Genomic DNA, 19,569 nt, shown 5'->3' on the forward strand with positions numbered 1-19,569 from the left:
TGTTCTTATGAATTTACTTGCGTTGAACAGTCTACGCATAAATTAGGGTTAGTCGTAAATGTAGTAATTATATTCAAAATTATATATAGCAACATTTTAAAAAAATTGTAAATATAGCAAAATCTGTCCAAATGTATCGGTCTATCATTGATAAAACCATAGGAGTCAACGATAGAAGTATATCACTGGACTTTGCTATATTTGCAATTTTTTAAAAATATTGCTACACACTTAATAATTATTCTAAAAATTGCTACCCATTATAATTACCCCATAAATTAAATTAAGCTAATTAAGTTGGATCGAGAAAGATCATAGTAAAAGATTGTTGTTAGTCTAAAACAAATATCTTGTTTTAAGTTTCAAATGTCGATGATGTTATAGGTCAAACAAAATAAGAAGAAGGTGTAAATTGATACACTTATATGTTCCAGTGGTATAAATTGATATTTAGTATTGACCTTAAAGACCGGATGTCAATTAGACGTTCATTTTCTTTTAAAGTTTTTAAAGTTTATAGTACAAATTATACGCATTTTGAATTAACTAAAGTTTATTGTAATATACTGTGATTCCTCCATGGAAGAATTATGGTAGATGACGTCATTCATAATAAAACACATTACCTCACGTGTATATTCAAACATTTTCTAAGAGACTTTAGATTGACTTCGAAACTTAATTATCCAAAAAAAAAGTTTGGCAGTTAATTAAAAATTCTTGAAAAAGTTGATGAGAATTTAATGAAATTTATTTTAGGTATGGAAAAGATGCATGCAAAGGAAATTTCCAAGAACTTAACTTAGGTTTTGTAAATGGGAATTGATTTAATTAATTTGTGAGAGAATTTCAAAAGCAATATCTTACGAGTCATCAGCTTTCCTTTCAAGGAACAATTTGCTTTGAGAGGATTCCATCTACATAAACATAATTTAACAAACATATATTGAACATAATCTATGTTATTCATCTTGTAACAACTAAGAACCATCTTGTTTCTTATTGAGAAAATTAATTTTCTTTCATTCAAATCTTCTTGTAATTAATTTAGCGTGGATGTTAAGTAATTTCGAACTCTTAACTTTTTGGTGAAAAGTATATACCTAAAATGGTATGGTTAGGTTGGCTTAGTTTAGAAGGATGGTTAAGCACGGAGAAACTTCATAAAAGAAAAAAATATCTCTTTTCTAATTTGATTACCCAAACAACAAAGTATTATAGTTTTTTTTTTTTTTTTTGAAACTTTCGTAGAAATAACAACCCTAAAATATTTGAGGACCGTAAAACAAAATCCTTAAATTTAACCATTTTTTTAAATATTTCAAATTTAACCTTTCGTCTTTCTTCTCTTCTTAGTCTTTTCTTTTTAAAATATAAAATATCTATTTTTTAATTTTTTTTAATTGGTTGTTCAATATCGTGTAACAAAAAACAGATAATTCAGCCAAATCTAAAAGAATTTTTAAAAAAATAGTTTAGCCAATCTAAACTACCAGATCTTAAAAAAAAAATCGTTTAGATTTGATAAGGACAAAATCTAATGATCGTGTAGGCAAATGACGATGTGGTTAATGGTGGGTCTGTTGTCTTTTTTCGATGTTGGTTTCGATTTTGGAATTGTTAAATATTTTGCAGTTTTTGTTATATTTTTTAAAAGATCCTCTTTTTTCTTAGTTAATATCCACAAAATTGCATTTTTTTTAAAAAAAGTACTTCAGTTTTTTATGGGGAAAAAATGCAAATTTGAACTTAGTCTACAAATTATTTAATTGTACAATACGAAGCTTAACCGAGATTTCAATATTTCATATTGCTCAAGATTTTGAATGGTGGGACTTTCATTTCCTTTTATATCGGGTATTATATACGAGATCTTTATGAATCAAAACTTTAATGTCATCTTAAATAATTGACCAATGAGTAAACGAAAATTTAATATTATGACATTCAACTTTATCCCTTACATAAAAATTAGTATTAGTTGAGAAGTAAATAACATCACACATTTAAACATTAAGAATCTTGAACCAACTTCACTTACAATAATCTTAAATTATAGCTTAATCAATTTAACCACAAAATATATTGTGATAAATATATTGATATACGTTTCAAAAACAAAACATTAATATTAATGATATTATGAAGAATATCTTCATGAAATGAATAATTTTTTCTTGAAGAGTTTGGGGATTTAGGTTCAGATAAGAAGCATCATTTTAACAAATTCTTCATAGTCAATAAGTCCATCTCCATCCAAATCAGCTTCATACACCATTTGCTCTATTTCTTCATCTGTTAATTTCTCTACCATGTGGATCATTACATTCTTCAGCTGCTCAAATATACACAAACTTTCAAGGTATTATTGAACAAATAAATTAAAGTGATTATATGATCATATAATCTTAATTATTGTCCCGAGTAAAAGTATCAAATAAATTATCAGTCGAGACTTCTAAAAGAAGTGTATGCATTTGAGAATGATTTTTGAGACGATAGTTCAATTATATATGTATAAAACCGTTTAATTATCGAGTGATTTTTAGAAATAACAAAAATAATTTTAACCATTTTAAAATTTACTCTCGAATATGTTATAATTAAGTATTCTAAAAAATAGCTAATTAGGGGAATTAGAAGTAGTCAAACCTCATTAGGTGATATTTTCCCATCATCATCCATATCAAATACTTTGAAAGCTTCTCTTAGTTCTTCTTCTGCTTCATTTTCCTAAATATTCAAATGCATTCATATATATATTTATTTATAACCTTACCCTTTGTATTTGCATCAAATTAAATAAACAAAGGCACGAGTAAGAGCTAGTTCAAGTATTATCTTTATAAAAAGGTCGAACTTTGAATCTCTTTACCTATACGTTATAACTATAATTTTTTTTAAGAACTTCTAAAAAATAGTTTTTCGAACGAAATCAAATTTTCTATAAACCCTTTAAATAGTTTAAATTAATAATTTAAAGTGTGTCTTATAGACCTAAAACCAAATTTGAGGTTGAAATTTAATTATCACATATAATATTATTTGATGGCAATAAATTATTTCTAAGTTAAAAGAAATCTCAATCTACCCATGAAAACCTTAAACTTTAAGTCAAAAGGGAACTTTTTTTTTAAGTAAAATATAATTCAAATGGTTGAAATTACTCAATAGGATCTAAAATTTATGGATTATATTATATGTTTTTTATTTTAATCATTGAAATATAATATTTAATATTACATATCAAATGACTATCGTAGTAAATTATCAACATATATATTGACTATAAACTAATTATCTATCAATCTCTTAATCACAAAAATGCTTGTTTAACAAGCAAATTGACTTGAAATTAGAAAAAAAAAAATCCAACCATATTTGTTGAAAATATAAACATGCTTATTTAACCATTTTACGTATCGATTTTCTACTATTTTACGTTTATTTATGTTCTTCGTATATCAATTTCATAATAAATTCACGCGTAAAATTATTTATGTAAAAGTTGATTATATTATCTATTAAAATAAAATAAATGGTAACAATTATATTGTATTAATTAATGGTTTATGATAAATTTAACCCTTAACACATTTTCTTATATAAACAAAGCTATTAATTAAATACTAATTACCTTCATCTTTTTTGCCATGAGATTGAAGAACTCCCCAAATTCAATATATCCATTGCCATTAACGTCAACTTCATTCATCATTATTTGCAATTCTTCTTCAGTAGGGTTGTGATGTAATGATCGAATAGCTGTCGCTAACTCTTCGATCGTTATACATCCTATATTATTCCAAAAACACTTAATTAGAGTTATAATCATATATATGATCATTTAAGTGTGATCATGGTCAACTCAAACGTAACTTAAATGATACTTAGAGCATAAAATGACGATTTGAACAAACATGAGTGACGATAGATTTGGAGAATTTGATAATTTCTTTACTTATACTAATAATACATATTTTAGAAGAAAAGAAAAAGGAAAATCATACATACCATCACCATCTTTGTCAAGTAGACAAAAGGCTTCTTGAAATTCTGAAATTATTTGCTCTTCAGACATGATGTGATGAAGAAGAACAAAAAGAGCTTAGAGGAACTTTGATGAGAAAATTAATTATATGCTTAATTAATTAAGCTTTGGGTTTGGAACAAATTGGAATACTAAAGGCTATAGATTATATATAATAACTACTACACCTTCAAGTTTAAGAATATATTATATATTGGGTTCTTTTTTATATATTATATTTATGAATTATGGGTCACATTGATTTTTCTTTAATGAAGATTATGACCTCTTAATTAAACTTGATTTAATATGTCCACTTGGTAAATGCACATGAGTAAGATATATATATTTGAAAAATAAAGCTTTTTTTTTTTTTCCTATGATGAAAGAAATTCTTTTTGGTTCCTTAAATTATGCTTTTTACTTTTTACTATGATTTTTATTTTTTCAAAGGGTAATCTTCCAAAATTAAAAAAAAAAAACATTTTTAAAAAAGTATTTTAGTTAAAATATGGCTTTTAAAAAAACAAAATAATAAATCAAAGAAATCAATTAAATAGATGTAATTTTTATACTCCTAATTTTCAAAATTAAACCAAATACTAAAAGTTAAATATTTATTAAATAAATTTCAAAGAACTTTTCTTAAAAATAAGAAGAAAAAAAATTCCTCAACAAAAACTCATGCTTTTCAAAATTTGAAAAAAAAAAAAGTAAAAATAGAATATTTGAAAAAATATTCACATTTAATAAAAAAATCGAATATAATAAATTTTATGTTCTATTAAGTATAAATAATTTGTCAATTTTTTTATTTTTAAAAAGATAAAAAAAAATATGGGTCTCTATTTTTTTTTTCTGTATATTTTTTTACTAAACTCATTGTCACAATACCCTAATTTCAAAAAAAAAAATTGTGGATATTTTGACTAGGTCCTAATTGGTAGGTGATTTTCTGAATAGAAAAGTAGAAAAATTGATGAAGTTGAATATATTAACTATTGGACAAATTTTCAAATTCTATCGATAATAAACATTAACAGACTCCTAAATCTACGAAGAATAAAATCTAAAATTATTTGTTTCTTTAAATAAAATAATAATAGTAATTTTTTTAAAAAAATTGAATAGAAATTTTATAATCTTAATTTTCGAAATTGAATCAAAATACTAAAAAAAAATAAATGGTTATTAAATAAAGTTAAAAAGAAAAAGAAATCGGATTACAATTTCAAAGAAGGTTTCATAAAAATAAGAAGAAGAAAAACAATAGCTTGAGAAAAATTAAAAATAAAGAAATGTTCCCTAACAATTCCTCCATCTAAAATTTTCAACTACAAATTGTAAGCAATAAAATTTGTAGACCCACATATTTCCTTTTTTTTATTTACTAAACTCATTGTCACACAATACCTTATAGTTTGAAAAAATTGTGGACATATTGACTAAGTCCTAAAAAATAGGTGATTTTCATGATACAAAAAATTAAAGAAGTTCAGTATATATATATTTCTTCACTATTGGACAAAATCTGCAATGAAATTAGAAATTACTCTAATTTGTAAATTAGCATTTGTTTATTAACTATTGGGATTCATTTCATTTTTTTAATCTAATATTTTATTTGTCATATTTCAACAAAATAAAATGAAAATTATTTGGCAGAAGTGTTTGTTAGTTTTCCAAACAAGTTTTTTGTTCTCTCATATAAATTATTTGTTATTGTTAATTACATTGACAAGGAAATTTTGATTATATCTATATAATACAAAATATTAAATAAAATTATTTTTTAAAAAAGAAAATAAGTTAGATTAAATTAAAATGACTAATGTTTACAATTCAAAGATTGTTTTTTTCTTTCTTTTTTCTCAAGTTAAATAATGGTTTTTTTAAAATATAATAATGTTGTTTTTCGTAGGCTTTGTTTAGTTATCATTTCAATTTTTTTTATTGATTTAGAGAATTAAACGTATAAAGAACACTTCGATATGGTAAGCATGTCTAATAAAGGATTCAAATACTTACGTAGGAAATATGTGAGAATAGTCGATTTAAAAATTCTACCTAAATAATTGCCACTTTAGAAATCAAATATTTATCGATCAAGATTTAAGAAAATCTACTTTTATTGAGTTTATGAAAGAGTCATGAATAAATTGATATCATATCTGCATTAAAGGAATTTTAAGAACCTGAAATAATTAGTAATACTCTGAGTTTACTAGAGGAATATGAAATGAAACGATATCACATCTGCATGAGAGAGATCTTAAGGATATAAAAGTAAATTTATAAAAGGCTTAAAAGAATTAAAAGTTATACATATACAAATAAGATGCACATTTTTTTCGGTGGCTCAATTTATGACTAAGTATGCTTAGTTTAGAACAATTCTATGTTGGATAACTTCCTAAAAATTTTTCTAAGGACCCGTGTTAAGGACACAAGGAAATATCGAGATCATTAGTTGTCAAATACGAATTTCAAGTCTAGCCGAATCCAATTTTCAGATCCTAGGTCTGGGACGTTACAAGTATAGTATCACATGTTAATGCCTATTTATATTTTTAAAATTTTAAATGATTGCATTCTATATGTACTATTATATATAATTTAACTGTAGATTGTTACAAAGAAAATTATTATAAACGAAAAGATTCTTGAAAATATTTATAAATATATACTAAAATTTTGTATTCCATCAATGAAAGATATTGATAGACTTCCATCAGTGTATATCAATATCACGGATGGACATTAATAAAACTCAATATATGTGACATGCATTAATATAAAACTCAATATGTGTCTATTAATGTCTATCATCGATAGAAATAACTAGAAATTTTGTTATATTTTTTATTCATTTTGCTATATATAAAAAAGCTCCATCTTATAACGTCTTTCGATTTGTTTTGTTTATTTTAAAAAAATGTTAGTGAAATGTTTAAAGTTAATTTAATCTTTCAAAGTTCAATCGTTTCATTCTCGTCATAAGTTCAACTAAAAATACACATTGGAATTCAATTAAATTTATATTTGTGTAAACAAGATCAACTGAAAAAAATCAAGAAATCAATCTAATAAAAAATCATGAAATCTACTAGACATAATTGAACTCTACTCTCATATGATGAGAATTTGATAATTAAAAATGTATAGTTTAAAATAAAATTAAACACAACATTAGTTCTTTTTTCATGTTTACAACTTTCACTATTTCAATCTATTTTCACTTGTCGCTTTATACAATATTGTATGTAACGTCACTAACTTGCATCTTGGTATGTGTCGATGATGCTAGAGCAATTATTCTCGCATATGGTATCGATCTACCATTAGAATTTCAATAACCAAACATTTTATTTTAAAGACTACAAATTAAAATTTATAACCATTTACATTTTTTTTAAAAAAAAATTGTATAGACTTTATTAATAATGAAATATATACAAAAGGTTTTTTGAAAGGGCAAAATATTTACACTCTATGTAACAATTTTTAAAACGGAAAAATGTCAAACATTTTTAGATTTACACACTATTTTTTTAAGATTTTTTATTATTATTTTAAACAATTGTTCAGGTTAAACTTGTAAATCTAAATGATTTTTTTAAAATTTTCCGTAAATGATTGTTTATATTTTGATTTGACTATTTTGTTACCTAAATATAAAGGACGTTTTGTTAGATTTGATATTTTGTTACTCAAATCTAGACGACTTTTTTTGTTTTAGAAAAAAATATTTAAAAAAATGATGGCTTAATAAGGAAGTTTTTATATTTATGAAAATTTAACAAATATATATAATTTTCACGAGAAGACCGATATTCCGCATTCCAAGTAAACTCTTTCATCTCTCTCTCTCTCTCTCGAGATTTTTTCTTCTTCCCACCAAAAATGTCAGAAGGCCCAATAACCGTCCTTGACGGCACACACCTAAGAGACATTGACCTTACTCCCCCCTTCTCCGATGCTCTTCTCACCGGAGCTCATCTCCTCGACCTCGCCGATTCCACTGTCTCCTCCTCTCTCTTCCGGATCCCCTTGCCGGAGGCTCTCAAATCATCTGCTCTCAATATCATCGGTCTCCACGACATTGTTGCTTTCCGACGATCCGAGCTCACTCCACAACGAGCCTCTGAGATTCTCAAGGACTATGTGTCTGCGATTGCCGATATTTTACGAGGTATCTTGTTGTGTGTGTATGTATGGTGTCTGAATGCGCGTAATGTTCGTATATTTCGTTGTATGAGCTCTTGGCAGCTCCTCCGGGAGTACGATTGAGTGTTTTTTTTTCTCTTCGTGAATTTGACGATTTAGATTGCGAATAATGGAGGAGAAATTTTTTTAGTGTGTTGAAATTGAACGGATGGTTTAACTGTTGGTCTTTTGAGTGGATTTCAAACAGGTGTAGGGCGTTGATTGCCAATGTTATAATCTGATACTTTAGAATATATGCACCTCGGTACAGATATTATATATCTGTCTGGTTCGACCATTTTAATCTTGTAGAGAGATTGAGGATTGCCTTGATAACTTTGTATTTTGCTTGTGTGGTGAGAATAAAGATACTTCATGAATTGGTTATTGTGGACAAGTGCTATAATTTGAGTCTGCACTACTGTCTTGCAATATGTTTGACGGAGCAGGGGTTGGAAGGCTTGGAGTTATTTGTGAAATCTTATGGGAAACCGGGGTTTGAATAGAGGAGGAAATGATGGGTTCCTAATGTGCGGATTTGTAGCTGAAAAGTGATAAATTTCTTAGGATTTCCTTTGAGGCATTTGAATAATATGGCCATTTCAGCCAATTTTAAGCAGTAAGGCCATCTGATTAGTTATATGACAACATCTAGACGCACGGGCAGTGTTATATTCAAATAAAAAATATATGGAAGTGTACAACTCCGGTTGGTATAACTTTTTTGTAAATTTGAATGTCCGCGGACAGTGAGACTAACTCGTGACCAATGATCCCTAACCTTTTTGTAGAGTATAATTCAGACCTATATTTTAGTAATGTGTCTTCTGCTATGACCGTATTTTCTTTGTAAACAATGCTCTAGCACTTCCCTTTGTCATATGGTGTCTGTTTGTGCACAAACAGAATGAGTAAGTAGTTGGCACTGGCTCATGAAATTTAGCTTGCTTTCGTGGATCATCTTTTTGTTCCAGATGGTCCACTTCTCTATTGAGGTCATGCCGTTTGTCATTGTTTATATAGTAATTGATTTGTTAAATATTTTTCTCTGAATTTATTTATATAGCAGAAGAACATTACTAATGTGTTTTTGTGTTTCCAGATGATCCTCTTTTAGTATCAATTTTGGATGGGAGCACTTTGCGTATTTTCTTAGATGATGAAGATGATTTTGCAATGCTAGCGGAGACTCTCTTCACTGATTTAGATACAGAAGATAAAGGAAAGATCAAGAAGAGTGAGATTAAAAATGCTCTTGTCCACATGGGGGTTGAAACGGGTGTACCACCTCTCTCAGGTTTATTCATATTTTACTTTCCTCTCTCTCATTCTTTTCCCTTTTTTTTTCAATTATCTAATTCTTGGTAATGTATTTCCCATCCTTACTTGGTGTCAATGGAGAATTATATTGTACACATTTATACACACTTCTAAAATGAAGAGTGATAATCTATTTTTAATTATCTAATTCTTGGTAAGCCCTTGCTTGTGAAGAATTTCAAAATTTTCTGCTCAATTATATACACTGTTTTGTGTGTTCAACATATCATGCTTAAAACTATTTTACATAAGCTTCTTCGAGGATATTTTGATCCTCCATTTAGTGGTACAGGAGTCACATAGAGCTATTATGCTAGTACAAGTCTCTAAGCAATTGCAGAAAAACCATATTGCTTCTCATTAATACTACTACTATGAATATTCTCCATTTTTAATATGTGCAAGAATTTCCAAAATATTTAATATCATTAAGGAGATGAGATTAGATCTCATCAATGGGAAACTTTTGTTTAAAACATTCTTTATGGTATTTCCTAAGTTGGAAATGGCTTTCAAGCAACTCTCTGATATGACTTAAAACTTTAGTTTTGAGGATTTCTTCTATTTTTAGCTAATTAGTAAAAGGCAGTCTCTTCAAATTTGAAGTGATTAAGTGTTTGCACTTGCAACGAACTTCTCTATGTAACATATTTGTGGTGAAACAGAATATCCTTTGCTGAGAGACATTTTGCAAAAACATGAAGTGGAGAGTAGCACTGAATTGGGTCAAGCTCAATTTGCAGAAGTGCTTCAGGCTGTCCTTCAAGAGTTGGCAGATGCTCTAGCAAAAAAGCCTTATGTTTTCATTCAAAATATCAAGATCACTAATGGAGCTCAGATTAAAAAGGTAAATCATGTTGCCATTCCTTTTCTTACCTTGGACATACCTTTCAAAAATAATTTTTCCTTGCCGTTGGATATGAGAAGTGTAGTAAACGGACCAATCTTTATGGAAAACTATGGAACTGTATTAGACCCATTTTTATTATGGAAGTGCAGTAAAATCTTGATACCATTATTAGCATATCTTCTTTGATTGTTTTTCTTTTTACTGGCCTTATCTACATCCTACATCGTACGTTCTAAAGGGGTTCCATCCATTCAAATTCTGGATTCATTTTAAGGGATGTAATTGATAACTCATATTGGTAACTTTGGTAAATTGAACATTATATACTATCAGTAGCAGATACTGGGAATTGGAAATATCAAACAGTACATAGTAAAACGGGTAAGCCCTAACCAGCAGTGTTGCTTTTTCCTCTTAAGTTCTGCACTTTTGTAACCAACTTCTGGATGGTAAAGCACCATCCATTGCACATAATACCATGTAAAATGGAAATTATTCTTTTATACTTGAGGAAAACTTCCTTTCTTTTGGTCTTATGATGATAAGAAAGCTACCACTGGGTGCAGTTCACCGAAGTTGAAGTTACCAAATTCTGATCCATATCAATGTGTGTCTAATTGCTCTACAGTTAGCTCCTCCAACCATATTCTCTACATGAACTAGAGCTAATCCAAATTGATCTCAACCAGCCAAGCCGAACTGATCTCGCAAGAGATCTGCTATTGAACAACCCTAATTTTCAAGTGATAAATGATATCATTAAGTGTACGCATTTTAAATTAAGTTTGCACTTCACATATTGTAAACTGAATATACATATACACAATGAGATCTGGTAGCTTTTTCTTTTTGCCATCTGAAGTCAATAAACTTTTCATCTTGCCTGGCTTGACTTCTAACTTTTATTTAGAAACTGAGCAATTTTGAAAATATTTTGTCGTAATGCCTTGAATCTGGTATCTAATGCTTGGAAGGACCAAGTATGAGACCTTTGCTGAAGTGCACTATATAAACTCTCTATAACCTTAGAGGTCTCTCCCTCTGCCTTGTAGACATAGTTAACACACTGATAGTGAACCACATAAATCTGTCTTTTTTCTTTTATGTTTTCTATTTACCTTTGATTTTCGATTCTTAATATATTGTAATTTCTGATATGAATTTGCAGCTTTTGGCTGACAAAAAGCAATTCAACGATGTCATAGAAAAGCTCTGGCAGTGGCAAGGAACCTATAAAGAAGAGAATGGGGTAACAACTTTGCAAAAAATCAGGAATTACTTCGAAAAAGAATGGAAGGAACTGGGCTTACCACCACCTACAGAAACCAATGAAGCCGTGGTTCTTCTCTATGATGAAATATTTGCTGATATAGCGAAAGAGAAATGTGGTTCAATAACTGACAAAATTCAACTTGAAAAACTTGCAAAGGAGATTTTGGAGATATTTGTGGAGCAGCTTGAAGCAAGTCCTGTGTATTATGATGATTGGGAGCACAAATGAACAAAAGGTGGCAACCGTGTAAAATCAGGAGCTCGGATTGTCAGTTAAAGAATTGGTTGTTTCTACGATACAATCATCATTCTCTTATGATCAGGTACGAGCATTTAATGGTAAGGTAATTATAATATTGAGATCATAGTCATTTTCATTATACCATACTGAATTTGAAGGTCCTTGATCATAAGGTGGCCAACAGGTTCTATACCATGACATACAAAATCAAAAGTATGAAAATACATCATTTTGGTTATGCTTCTTTTGTGTACATTTTTTTTTTTTTTTTTTTGAGGAACAATTTGTAATCCTACTGACAAAATTCTTGTGCTCCTTAGTGAAGTTTTTATCTGGTGGGATCAAATGGTTATCTAAAATTTGAATTTGGAGAACTTGTACTCAATGGGTTTAGATAGAGTAGCTTGTCAACCTAAGTTGGTTAAAACATATATTCTTGACAAACAAAAAAATTTGAAAGTTTATATTTTCTCTCCCCTAAACTTTTGGGTTCCATCATTTAAAACATAAAAAATAATTGTACTCTTTTTTGTCGGTACATTTGGGTAGGTATGGAATTTTGAACCCAAGACCTTTTTGTTTTCAAGTGTAAAAAGATACAAATTGAGAGAATAATTGTATCAATATAAACCAACTTTTATACGTGAAACACGTTTAGACTCTCATTTGATTTTGTTTTAAAATAGATAATGGAGGTAGTTCATCGCCTTAGTCTTCTATTTTTCTCTACTAGTTTAGAAATAAATGTGATCATTGGATTCATTTATTGAGTGTTGAAATTTGTAAAATCTGTCGATATCTCTATCCTTCTCTTATTTAATTTTTCAATTTTGTTCTTATACTTTATTGCTTTAAATTAACTAAAAATATTCGTTCTTGAATTTAATTGCTTCTATTAGTTCATTTAAATTGTTTTAATTGTTTCTTAGATATATATAAATTGATTTTTATTCCCAATTTTACTATGAAAATTAAATTGGATGTATGAAATCATTAACGTTGCTAATTTATTAAAGATGGGAGAGAAATGGTGGGAGGAGGTCGAAGAAATCCTTTTTCATTTATATGATAAATTCTTCTCACCTCTTTTTGAAAACGTTTTTTTTTTTTTTTTTTTTTTTTTTTTTATGATAGAATAAGTTCATAAAGATTGATGCATCAATTATTACTAGTTAAAAACATGGTACGAAATATGAAAGGTACAAATCATTTCATAAGAACCACAAAGCAAAAAGCTGCAAGCAGATGGGGAAAAGGGTGGAGTCATTGGCACCAAGTTCAACCCATCACATTTTGCTTTCATTGTGATTCATTGCTTCAATTAATAATTCGACCTTGTCATTTCTATAATTCCCTTTAAATCTGAAGTCCACAAATATTCAACCAACAATTCAAATCTCGTATGAAACTCATGTAAAAGAAGGGAAAAAAAAAATTAAACTTATTCTGGTTTGATTGAATGAGAATTGTAAGTTGTCCTCTTTTAAATTGAAGAAAAAGTTTTAAGTTCTTTAATAAATATTTGATTTCTTTACGAAGTTTATAAAGTTAATTCATTTACGGTTTTTTTGTTTTTTTGTTTTTTGAATGCTCTAATGTGGAGGTCTTGTCATTTTAACATTTGGATTTGACATGTGTAATTATTTATGGTTATTTACGATTATGACCTAAAATTCACGAGATTACAATATATAAACTTTATAAACCCTAAAGACATTGATTTACGTATTTTTTGGTAACATTCTCTTAACGTAGCTAACATATCGATTATGATTCACGCAAGTTAATTATTATAATTTGGGTAAGATTCTAAATACTAATTTTTTGAAATATATGAAAACAAAATGAAAGAAAACCCGAACACTCGGTACTCAAAATTGTCTCTCTTTTTTATCTTTTTCTTTTTCTTTTTAAAGAAAATTATCAACTTTCTTCCAAATAAATTTTTTAGTCAATCATCACCATGAACTTAAACTTCATCCTCTAAACTGTGATAAAGATAGTAAAAGCCTTCGAATTCACAATAACCTCAATCAAATCAAACTTTCTACTAAATTAAATTTGATTAATACACACCAATTCAATCATCAACCAATGTGAAATTCTATAAAACTACACAAATTTCTACCCAAAAAAGAACTGTTCCAACACCACTTTTTTCTAAGAATCTTTATCAAGTTTGTGTGTGTGTATATAAAAGAATTTATCGATCACATACTTGGAACACATTTTATTCATTATTCTTCAAATAAATCCTACCCAAAAACATGCAACACTTATTCAAGTTTGAATAAAAAATCTTAAAAGATTCCTAGATAAATATTATAACACTCATATCCAAGTTTAAGGTACAATTCAATAAAATTAAGATTTTGAATAAAGATATATATGGTGGACCTCATAATATCAACTTGATTCATTTGACAGATTGTCTTTCTTAATTTATTTCATTATCAATAATGAAAGAGACATGAAAATATGAGTAGCAATATCAATTTGTTGATGCATATTTTAATTTGGAGTGGATGGAAAATAGTAAACATTGTAACACAAAAGAAAACTGGATTATGGTAACAAAGAAGGATTTGAAATACTAATACTGTAATCAACATAGTTTTAAACATGAGGCGAACTATTATAGTTCACTGGGAAAAGAAAACTAAAATATTTCCTACTTTAAGGAAAGAGGATGGGGGAGGAAAGGGCAGTATAAAATTGAATAGAATAGAAAGACATATTAAGGCATCCAGTAAACATCACAATACTACAGAAAAAGGGGTGGGGGTAATAACAACTTTTGATAACATTTACTATATAGCTCAGGTCGTCCAACGCAGCCCGATTAGATTATCTCGAACTAACTAATTACTCTTTACCATCAGCGGCACGGAGTGACCCTAGTTGAACCGGAGCTTGGGTACCAACAACCTTTGATGATCCATAAACTGTCAGGTCAATGCCTTTAGACTTCTCTTTTTCAATCTGCTCCTTGATCCACATGTAGGTAATTCTCAATCCATCCTACATACAAAAATCAACCAAATGATGAACAAGGAAAGCTTATGTGATGATGGAAGAACTTTTTGATCGTTGAGGTTAAAACAAAAGGCTAATTTTATCTAAATTTACCTTCAACTTCATCGTGGGAGCCCACCCAAGCTTCTCTTTAATGAGTGTGTTGTCTGAGTTACGACCACGGACACCCTCAGGACCAGGGATGTGATGAATTGGAAGATTTTTGTTGTCGAAGCTAAGCACAATTTCTGCCATTTCATTCATGCTAACCATCTCGTCGCTTCCAATATTCACTGGCTCGCGGAAGTCCGACTTAGTCAATCTGCAACAGAAGATTAATTTCACAAATTTAGTCTCATTCAGAGGTGAGTCGATGTTTAGTTGTTTGTATAAATTGAAATGGTGGGAAAAGATATGGCAGCCACAGCAGCAAGGGTGTATAAACATCCAACAGCATTCCATAACATGATCTCAAAAGAAAACTACGCACAGAAGAGAGGCGGAAAGCAAATCCGTTACTTTGCTCAACAAAGATGTCAATCAATAAGCACGTATCCGAGTTCACAACAAACCAGATCAAGAATACAGATTACACACAAGATCTACACCGGTCATTTTCCCATAGCTAGAGTTGAGATAAAACCAATAAGCTAAAAAGCACTTAAACTAAGATTATGGTTTGTTTTCTGGTTGTTTTTTATACTCATAACAGATGTCGCTCTTGCATTACGATACATGGCCCACTCCTCAGCCAACTTGGCCCAAATGTCTCAAATATTTTTCACCTTGGGACACCTTGAGGTGTGTGCTTAAGATTATATCAAATCCAACAAAGTAGACATTTTAAACACGGATTTTACAGCATTAGAGCTTTCTTACCTCAGGACACCTTCTACACATTCATCAATGAAAGTAAAAGATCTTGTCTGAAGACCATCTCCCCACATCTCAAACTTGTCTACAGAAGTGAGGGCCTTCCTGCAAAATGCAGCAGGAGCCTTTTCCCTTCCACCTATATGAATAAACCCATAACATTAGATCTTACACAAGAATTGTCTAGAGGTAAGTTCAAATCAAACAAAACCATTTCTTTCATTAGGGTCTACCTTTCCATGTTCCAAATGGGCCATAAATGTTATGGAACCTCCCAATTCGGCATTCAATACCAAAATCCTTAGTATAATGTTTGCACAACTCCTCCGTAGCAAGCTTCTCCAGACCATAAGCATCTTGAGGCTACAAAACAAACGTTAACACGGTTTTGATAAGCACATTTCTCACAGTATTTTCGCCCAAATCACTAACACGCAAGCAAATATGAACCTCAGCAGGCCAGGCATCTGACTCCTTCAAGCTCACATTAGTTTCCAATTGCTTAAATTCAGGATAGATGCAAGCACTAGAAGCATAGAAAAACCTGCACTCACATGATAGAATATCATAATCATTTGTTGGGTACTTCCTTCCTCAATGGTAGGGACAAAGCCAACAACAAGGGAGGAGACAATCTCAGATTAAAAAGATTATACACATAAAAGATTTAGAATGCAAAACATTCCCCCCATAAAAATTTCTAGCTCATCCTGACCCCACCCCCCAACCAAAGGCCATAAACCTAAATTTAAAAAAAAAAAAAAAAAAAAAAAAAAAAAAAAAAAAAAAAAACTTTAACCAACCCTCTACACTTAAAGATTTAAAGCATGCCCAAAAAACCATGAATTGAGAAAAATTTTCCTCGAAAACTAACCTCTTAACCCCATTGATTCTTGCAGCTTCAAGCATATTGAAGCTGATCATGGTGTTGTTATACATAATAACTGAGTGGTTGGACTGGATGAAGCCCATACCACCCATATCAGCAGCCAGATTGAAGACATGGTCAACTTTCTCAGTCACCTTCAAACAATTATCCATCACTCTGAGATCAACAAGATGAAATTCATGGCAAAACATATCCTCTGTCATGTGTTCATTCTTCTTCCAGTCAGAAGCAATGATGTAGTGCCCTTCGCTCTTCAAACGCCTGGCAATGTGAGAAGCAATAAACCCACCAGCTCCAGTAATGGAGATTCTCAGTTTCTCCGATGGCCAATAAGCCTCTCTTTCAAGCTCCTGATAAGTGTACGACCCATAAGTGGTTTCCCCTGCGCTCCCCATTCTGCACCGACATGAAGATTCATCAAAAGGGAAGGTTAATTTCAGGACTCATGGACAGAGAAACAAGAGTTCATACAAAATTCAAACAAATCAAACCAAAAAAAACACAACATACCCAATAAAGATAACAAGAAATTAAGAACAACCCAGTAATTCAAACCCTAAATCTGAAGGGAAAACACCCAAAAAGTTCCCAAAAACTCAAAAGAAGAAAATCTAGAAATGAATAAAAGAAGGCAGAGGAAACCCACAAAATGGAATTGGGAATTTGGGTGTTTTTATCACCAAAAAGAAAAAAGAAAGGCAGAAATTGACGGTTGAAAGAGGTACAACAAGGGAAGAAGATGAAATGGGTTGAGATGAATGGTGATAAGAGGAAAAGGGTCGAATAGAATGGCGTGGCGCAGAGGATGCAGGCTCTGGGTCGCTATTAATAGAGGAGAAGGTTGAAGTGAAGGAGAAAAGAAGGCCATTCGTTTTAGTTTTGCTCACTTACCTTCCCAATGGCAATGGTCCCATCGCTCAGGCTCGATAACGGCACTTCCCATTCTAAAACGGCCGTTCTCTTCTCATGGATTCAGACAAAAAAGTTCCTTACTTTCTTACCATTTTTTGACCAAATTCTGCTTTCGAGTTTAGGGTAAGTGAATTGTAAACAAGGTGTACTCTGAATCCACATTACACTTTGAACACCACTGTTAGAAACATCAAATGTAAAGTTAACATTTTCTTAAAATAATTAAAAGTTTCACACAAACATTTAGAAATCATTATTGAATTTGAATAACATTTTATGACTTTACAGTATTTATCCAAATGGAACGAAATTAAAAATTTTAAGACCCAAATAATTACTAGAGTTTCAAAGGGACATACAAAGTTTTACACTTCACATATAAGATTTAGTTCATGCTTGTTTTTAATTAATTGTTTGATTTAAAAGAATTAATTTACTTATGACAGTTTCCAAAAATTTAATAATGTAGTAGTTAATAACGTATAAGTTTCAAACCCTATAATTTTGTTACACAAATGAATCTTAAAATTTATCAAATTTAATGATTGAGTTAGTTGATATGATATTTAAAAAGGTCTATCGACATATGAACTAATGGACGAATGAATCAAAGTTGATTACTTCAAATAATCATTTTCTTTTATAAATTTATCTTCTTTTTTTTCTTTAAAGAAAAACTCAAGGTTGCAGTTACAAAAATATTTTAGCAATGATAAAAAATATATATATAGTATTTTTAGAATAATATTATTTATGAAATTTTAATAAAAGTATAAAGAAATGTTTAAAAAAAAAAGTAATTTAAATCTCATTGGAAAAATCAATGACCCAAAAGTTGTTTCAAAGAATTTACTTTATTGGTTATTCATTTAAGATGGAAAGGGATTAAAAAGAATGTCGAAATGGGTGTTAAGAAAATGTTCAAAATCGATAAATTAGTGTATAAGAAGTTTGAAACCAATAAGAACAAAAAGAAAAAAAGAAAAAATTGCCCTACTTTTTCGAATAATTTCGACTCTACTTGTTTTTTACAAATATCTTTACAAACCACTCTATTTTTATGCTTAATTCTAGTGTGTGACAACAACTTCCACTCTAATAAATTTTCAAGACAAGCAAGAATGACGTTGTTAGGTCATAGAAGATGTAGGTAAATATCAGAGCCATCAATTCTTGTATAATCATAGTCCGAATCTTAGATGGTATTGTCCCTTTGTTTTGATCCTATAATGTTTTTGAAATATCTTTAGGATCTATGATTTTTTTTTTTAGACTTGCATTTCATTCGAAGTCAAAGTAAATAAATTAAATTGAAGAAAAAGATGAAAAAGAAAATGAGACCATTGACATATTATTCCCAATTTTGTTCTAAAACAACTCAATTTTAGAGGGATTTTTTTTAAAAAAAATAGAAATAATTTAAATAATAAAATTTTAGAGTTTTAAAAAGTAAAATAAAAAAATTCCAATAAATTATCATACTAATTTAAATTTTATATAAAAAAGTTATAAAAATGTCATAAAAGACCACATTAATTTTCAATATAAAAAAAAGTTTGTAATAACCAAACTTACTAAATTTATAGATTTTCTAAAATAAAATATTATAAAAAACAAGCGATCATACAATATGACTTTTCTATAATATATATATATATATATAGGGTTTAATTAGTTTATTATATTCAAATTAGTACATTTTTTTTTGGTATAATAATGGAAGAAATTAAATATGATTTTTAAAATTAATTACAAACTAGGAGTTTATTATAAGAAGGAATATTGTATAATTATGTTATAATAAGATTTTAATAGAAGGAAGCTCTAATACATTCCATGGAGCATTATAATATATGGTTAATTTCTTTAAATAAAAATCTAATACTATAATTTAATATTATTATTGAACTTTGAACCAACGAACATTAATTTATATATACATAGTCTTTTATTCCTTTTTA

At 29.2% G+C, this 19,569-nt stretch overlaps 3 protein-coding genes across 4 annotated transcripts; 1 reads left to right on the top strand and 2 right to left on the bottom strand.

Annotated features, from left to right (window-relative positions):
- Window positions 1-2,200: 2,200 nt before the first annotated feature.
- Window positions 2,201-4,138, bottom strand: LOC103495973 (calmodulin-like protein 8). The gene is made up of 4 exons (XM_008457678.3): window positions 4,015-4,138; window positions 3,638-3,795; window positions 2,653-2,733; window positions 2,201-2,335 (listed from the first exon to the last, which is right to left on the bottom strand). Exons 1-4 carry the CDS (start codon window positions 4,079-4,081, stop codon window positions 2,201-2,203), a joined length of 441 nt encoding a protein of 146 aa, XP_008455900.1. The 5' UTR covers window positions 4,082-4,138.
- A 3,716-nt stretch (window positions 4,139-7,854) lies between these two features.
- Window positions 7,855-12,286, top strand: LOC103495980 (uncharacterized). Its single transcript, XM_008457689.3, has 4 exons — window positions 7,855-8,222; window positions 9,339-9,533; window positions 10,222-10,403; window positions 11,575-12,286. The coding sequence occupies exons 1-4, from the start codon at window positions 7,934-7,936 to the stop codon at window positions 11,905-11,907; spliced, it is 999 nt and encodes a 332-aa protein (XP_008455911.2). The 5' UTR covers window positions 7,855-7,933; the 3' UTR covers window positions 11,908-12,286.
- Window positions 12,287-14,484: 2,198 nt separating this feature from the next.
- Window positions 14,485-17,595, bottom strand: LOC103495988 (GDP-mannose 3,5-epimerase 2). 2 transcript variants are annotated; one of them, XM_008457709.3, is made up of 7 exons: window positions 17,207-17,595; window positions 16,682-17,092; window positions 16,258-16,351; window positions 16,041-16,170; window positions 15,814-15,946; window positions 15,049-15,256; window positions 14,485-14,940 (listed from the first exon to the last, which is right to left on the bottom strand). In XM_008457709.3, exons 2-7 carry the CDS (start codon window positions 17,089-17,091, stop codon window positions 14,785-14,787), a joined length of 1,131 nt encoding a protein of 376 aa, XP_008455931.1. In that variant the 5' UTR covers window position 17,092; window positions 17,207-17,595; the 3' UTR covers window positions 14,485-14,784. The 2 variants fall into 2 exon arrangements, with proteins under 2 accessions (XP_008455931.1, XP_008455939.1); XM_008457717.3 differs by having other exon boundaries at window positions 17,343-17,540.
- Between the last annotated feature and the right edge of the window lie 1,974 nt (window positions 17,596-19,569).

The sequence above is a fragment of the Cucumis melo genome, chromosome 5 (assembly GCF_025177605.1).
Source record: "Cucumis melo cultivar AY chromosome 5, USDA_Cmelo_AY_1.0, whole genome shotgun sequence".
NCBI classification, from domain to species: domain Eukaryota; kingdom Viridiplantae; phylum Streptophyta; class Magnoliopsida; order Cucurbitales; family Cucurbitaceae; genus Cucumis; species Cucumis melo.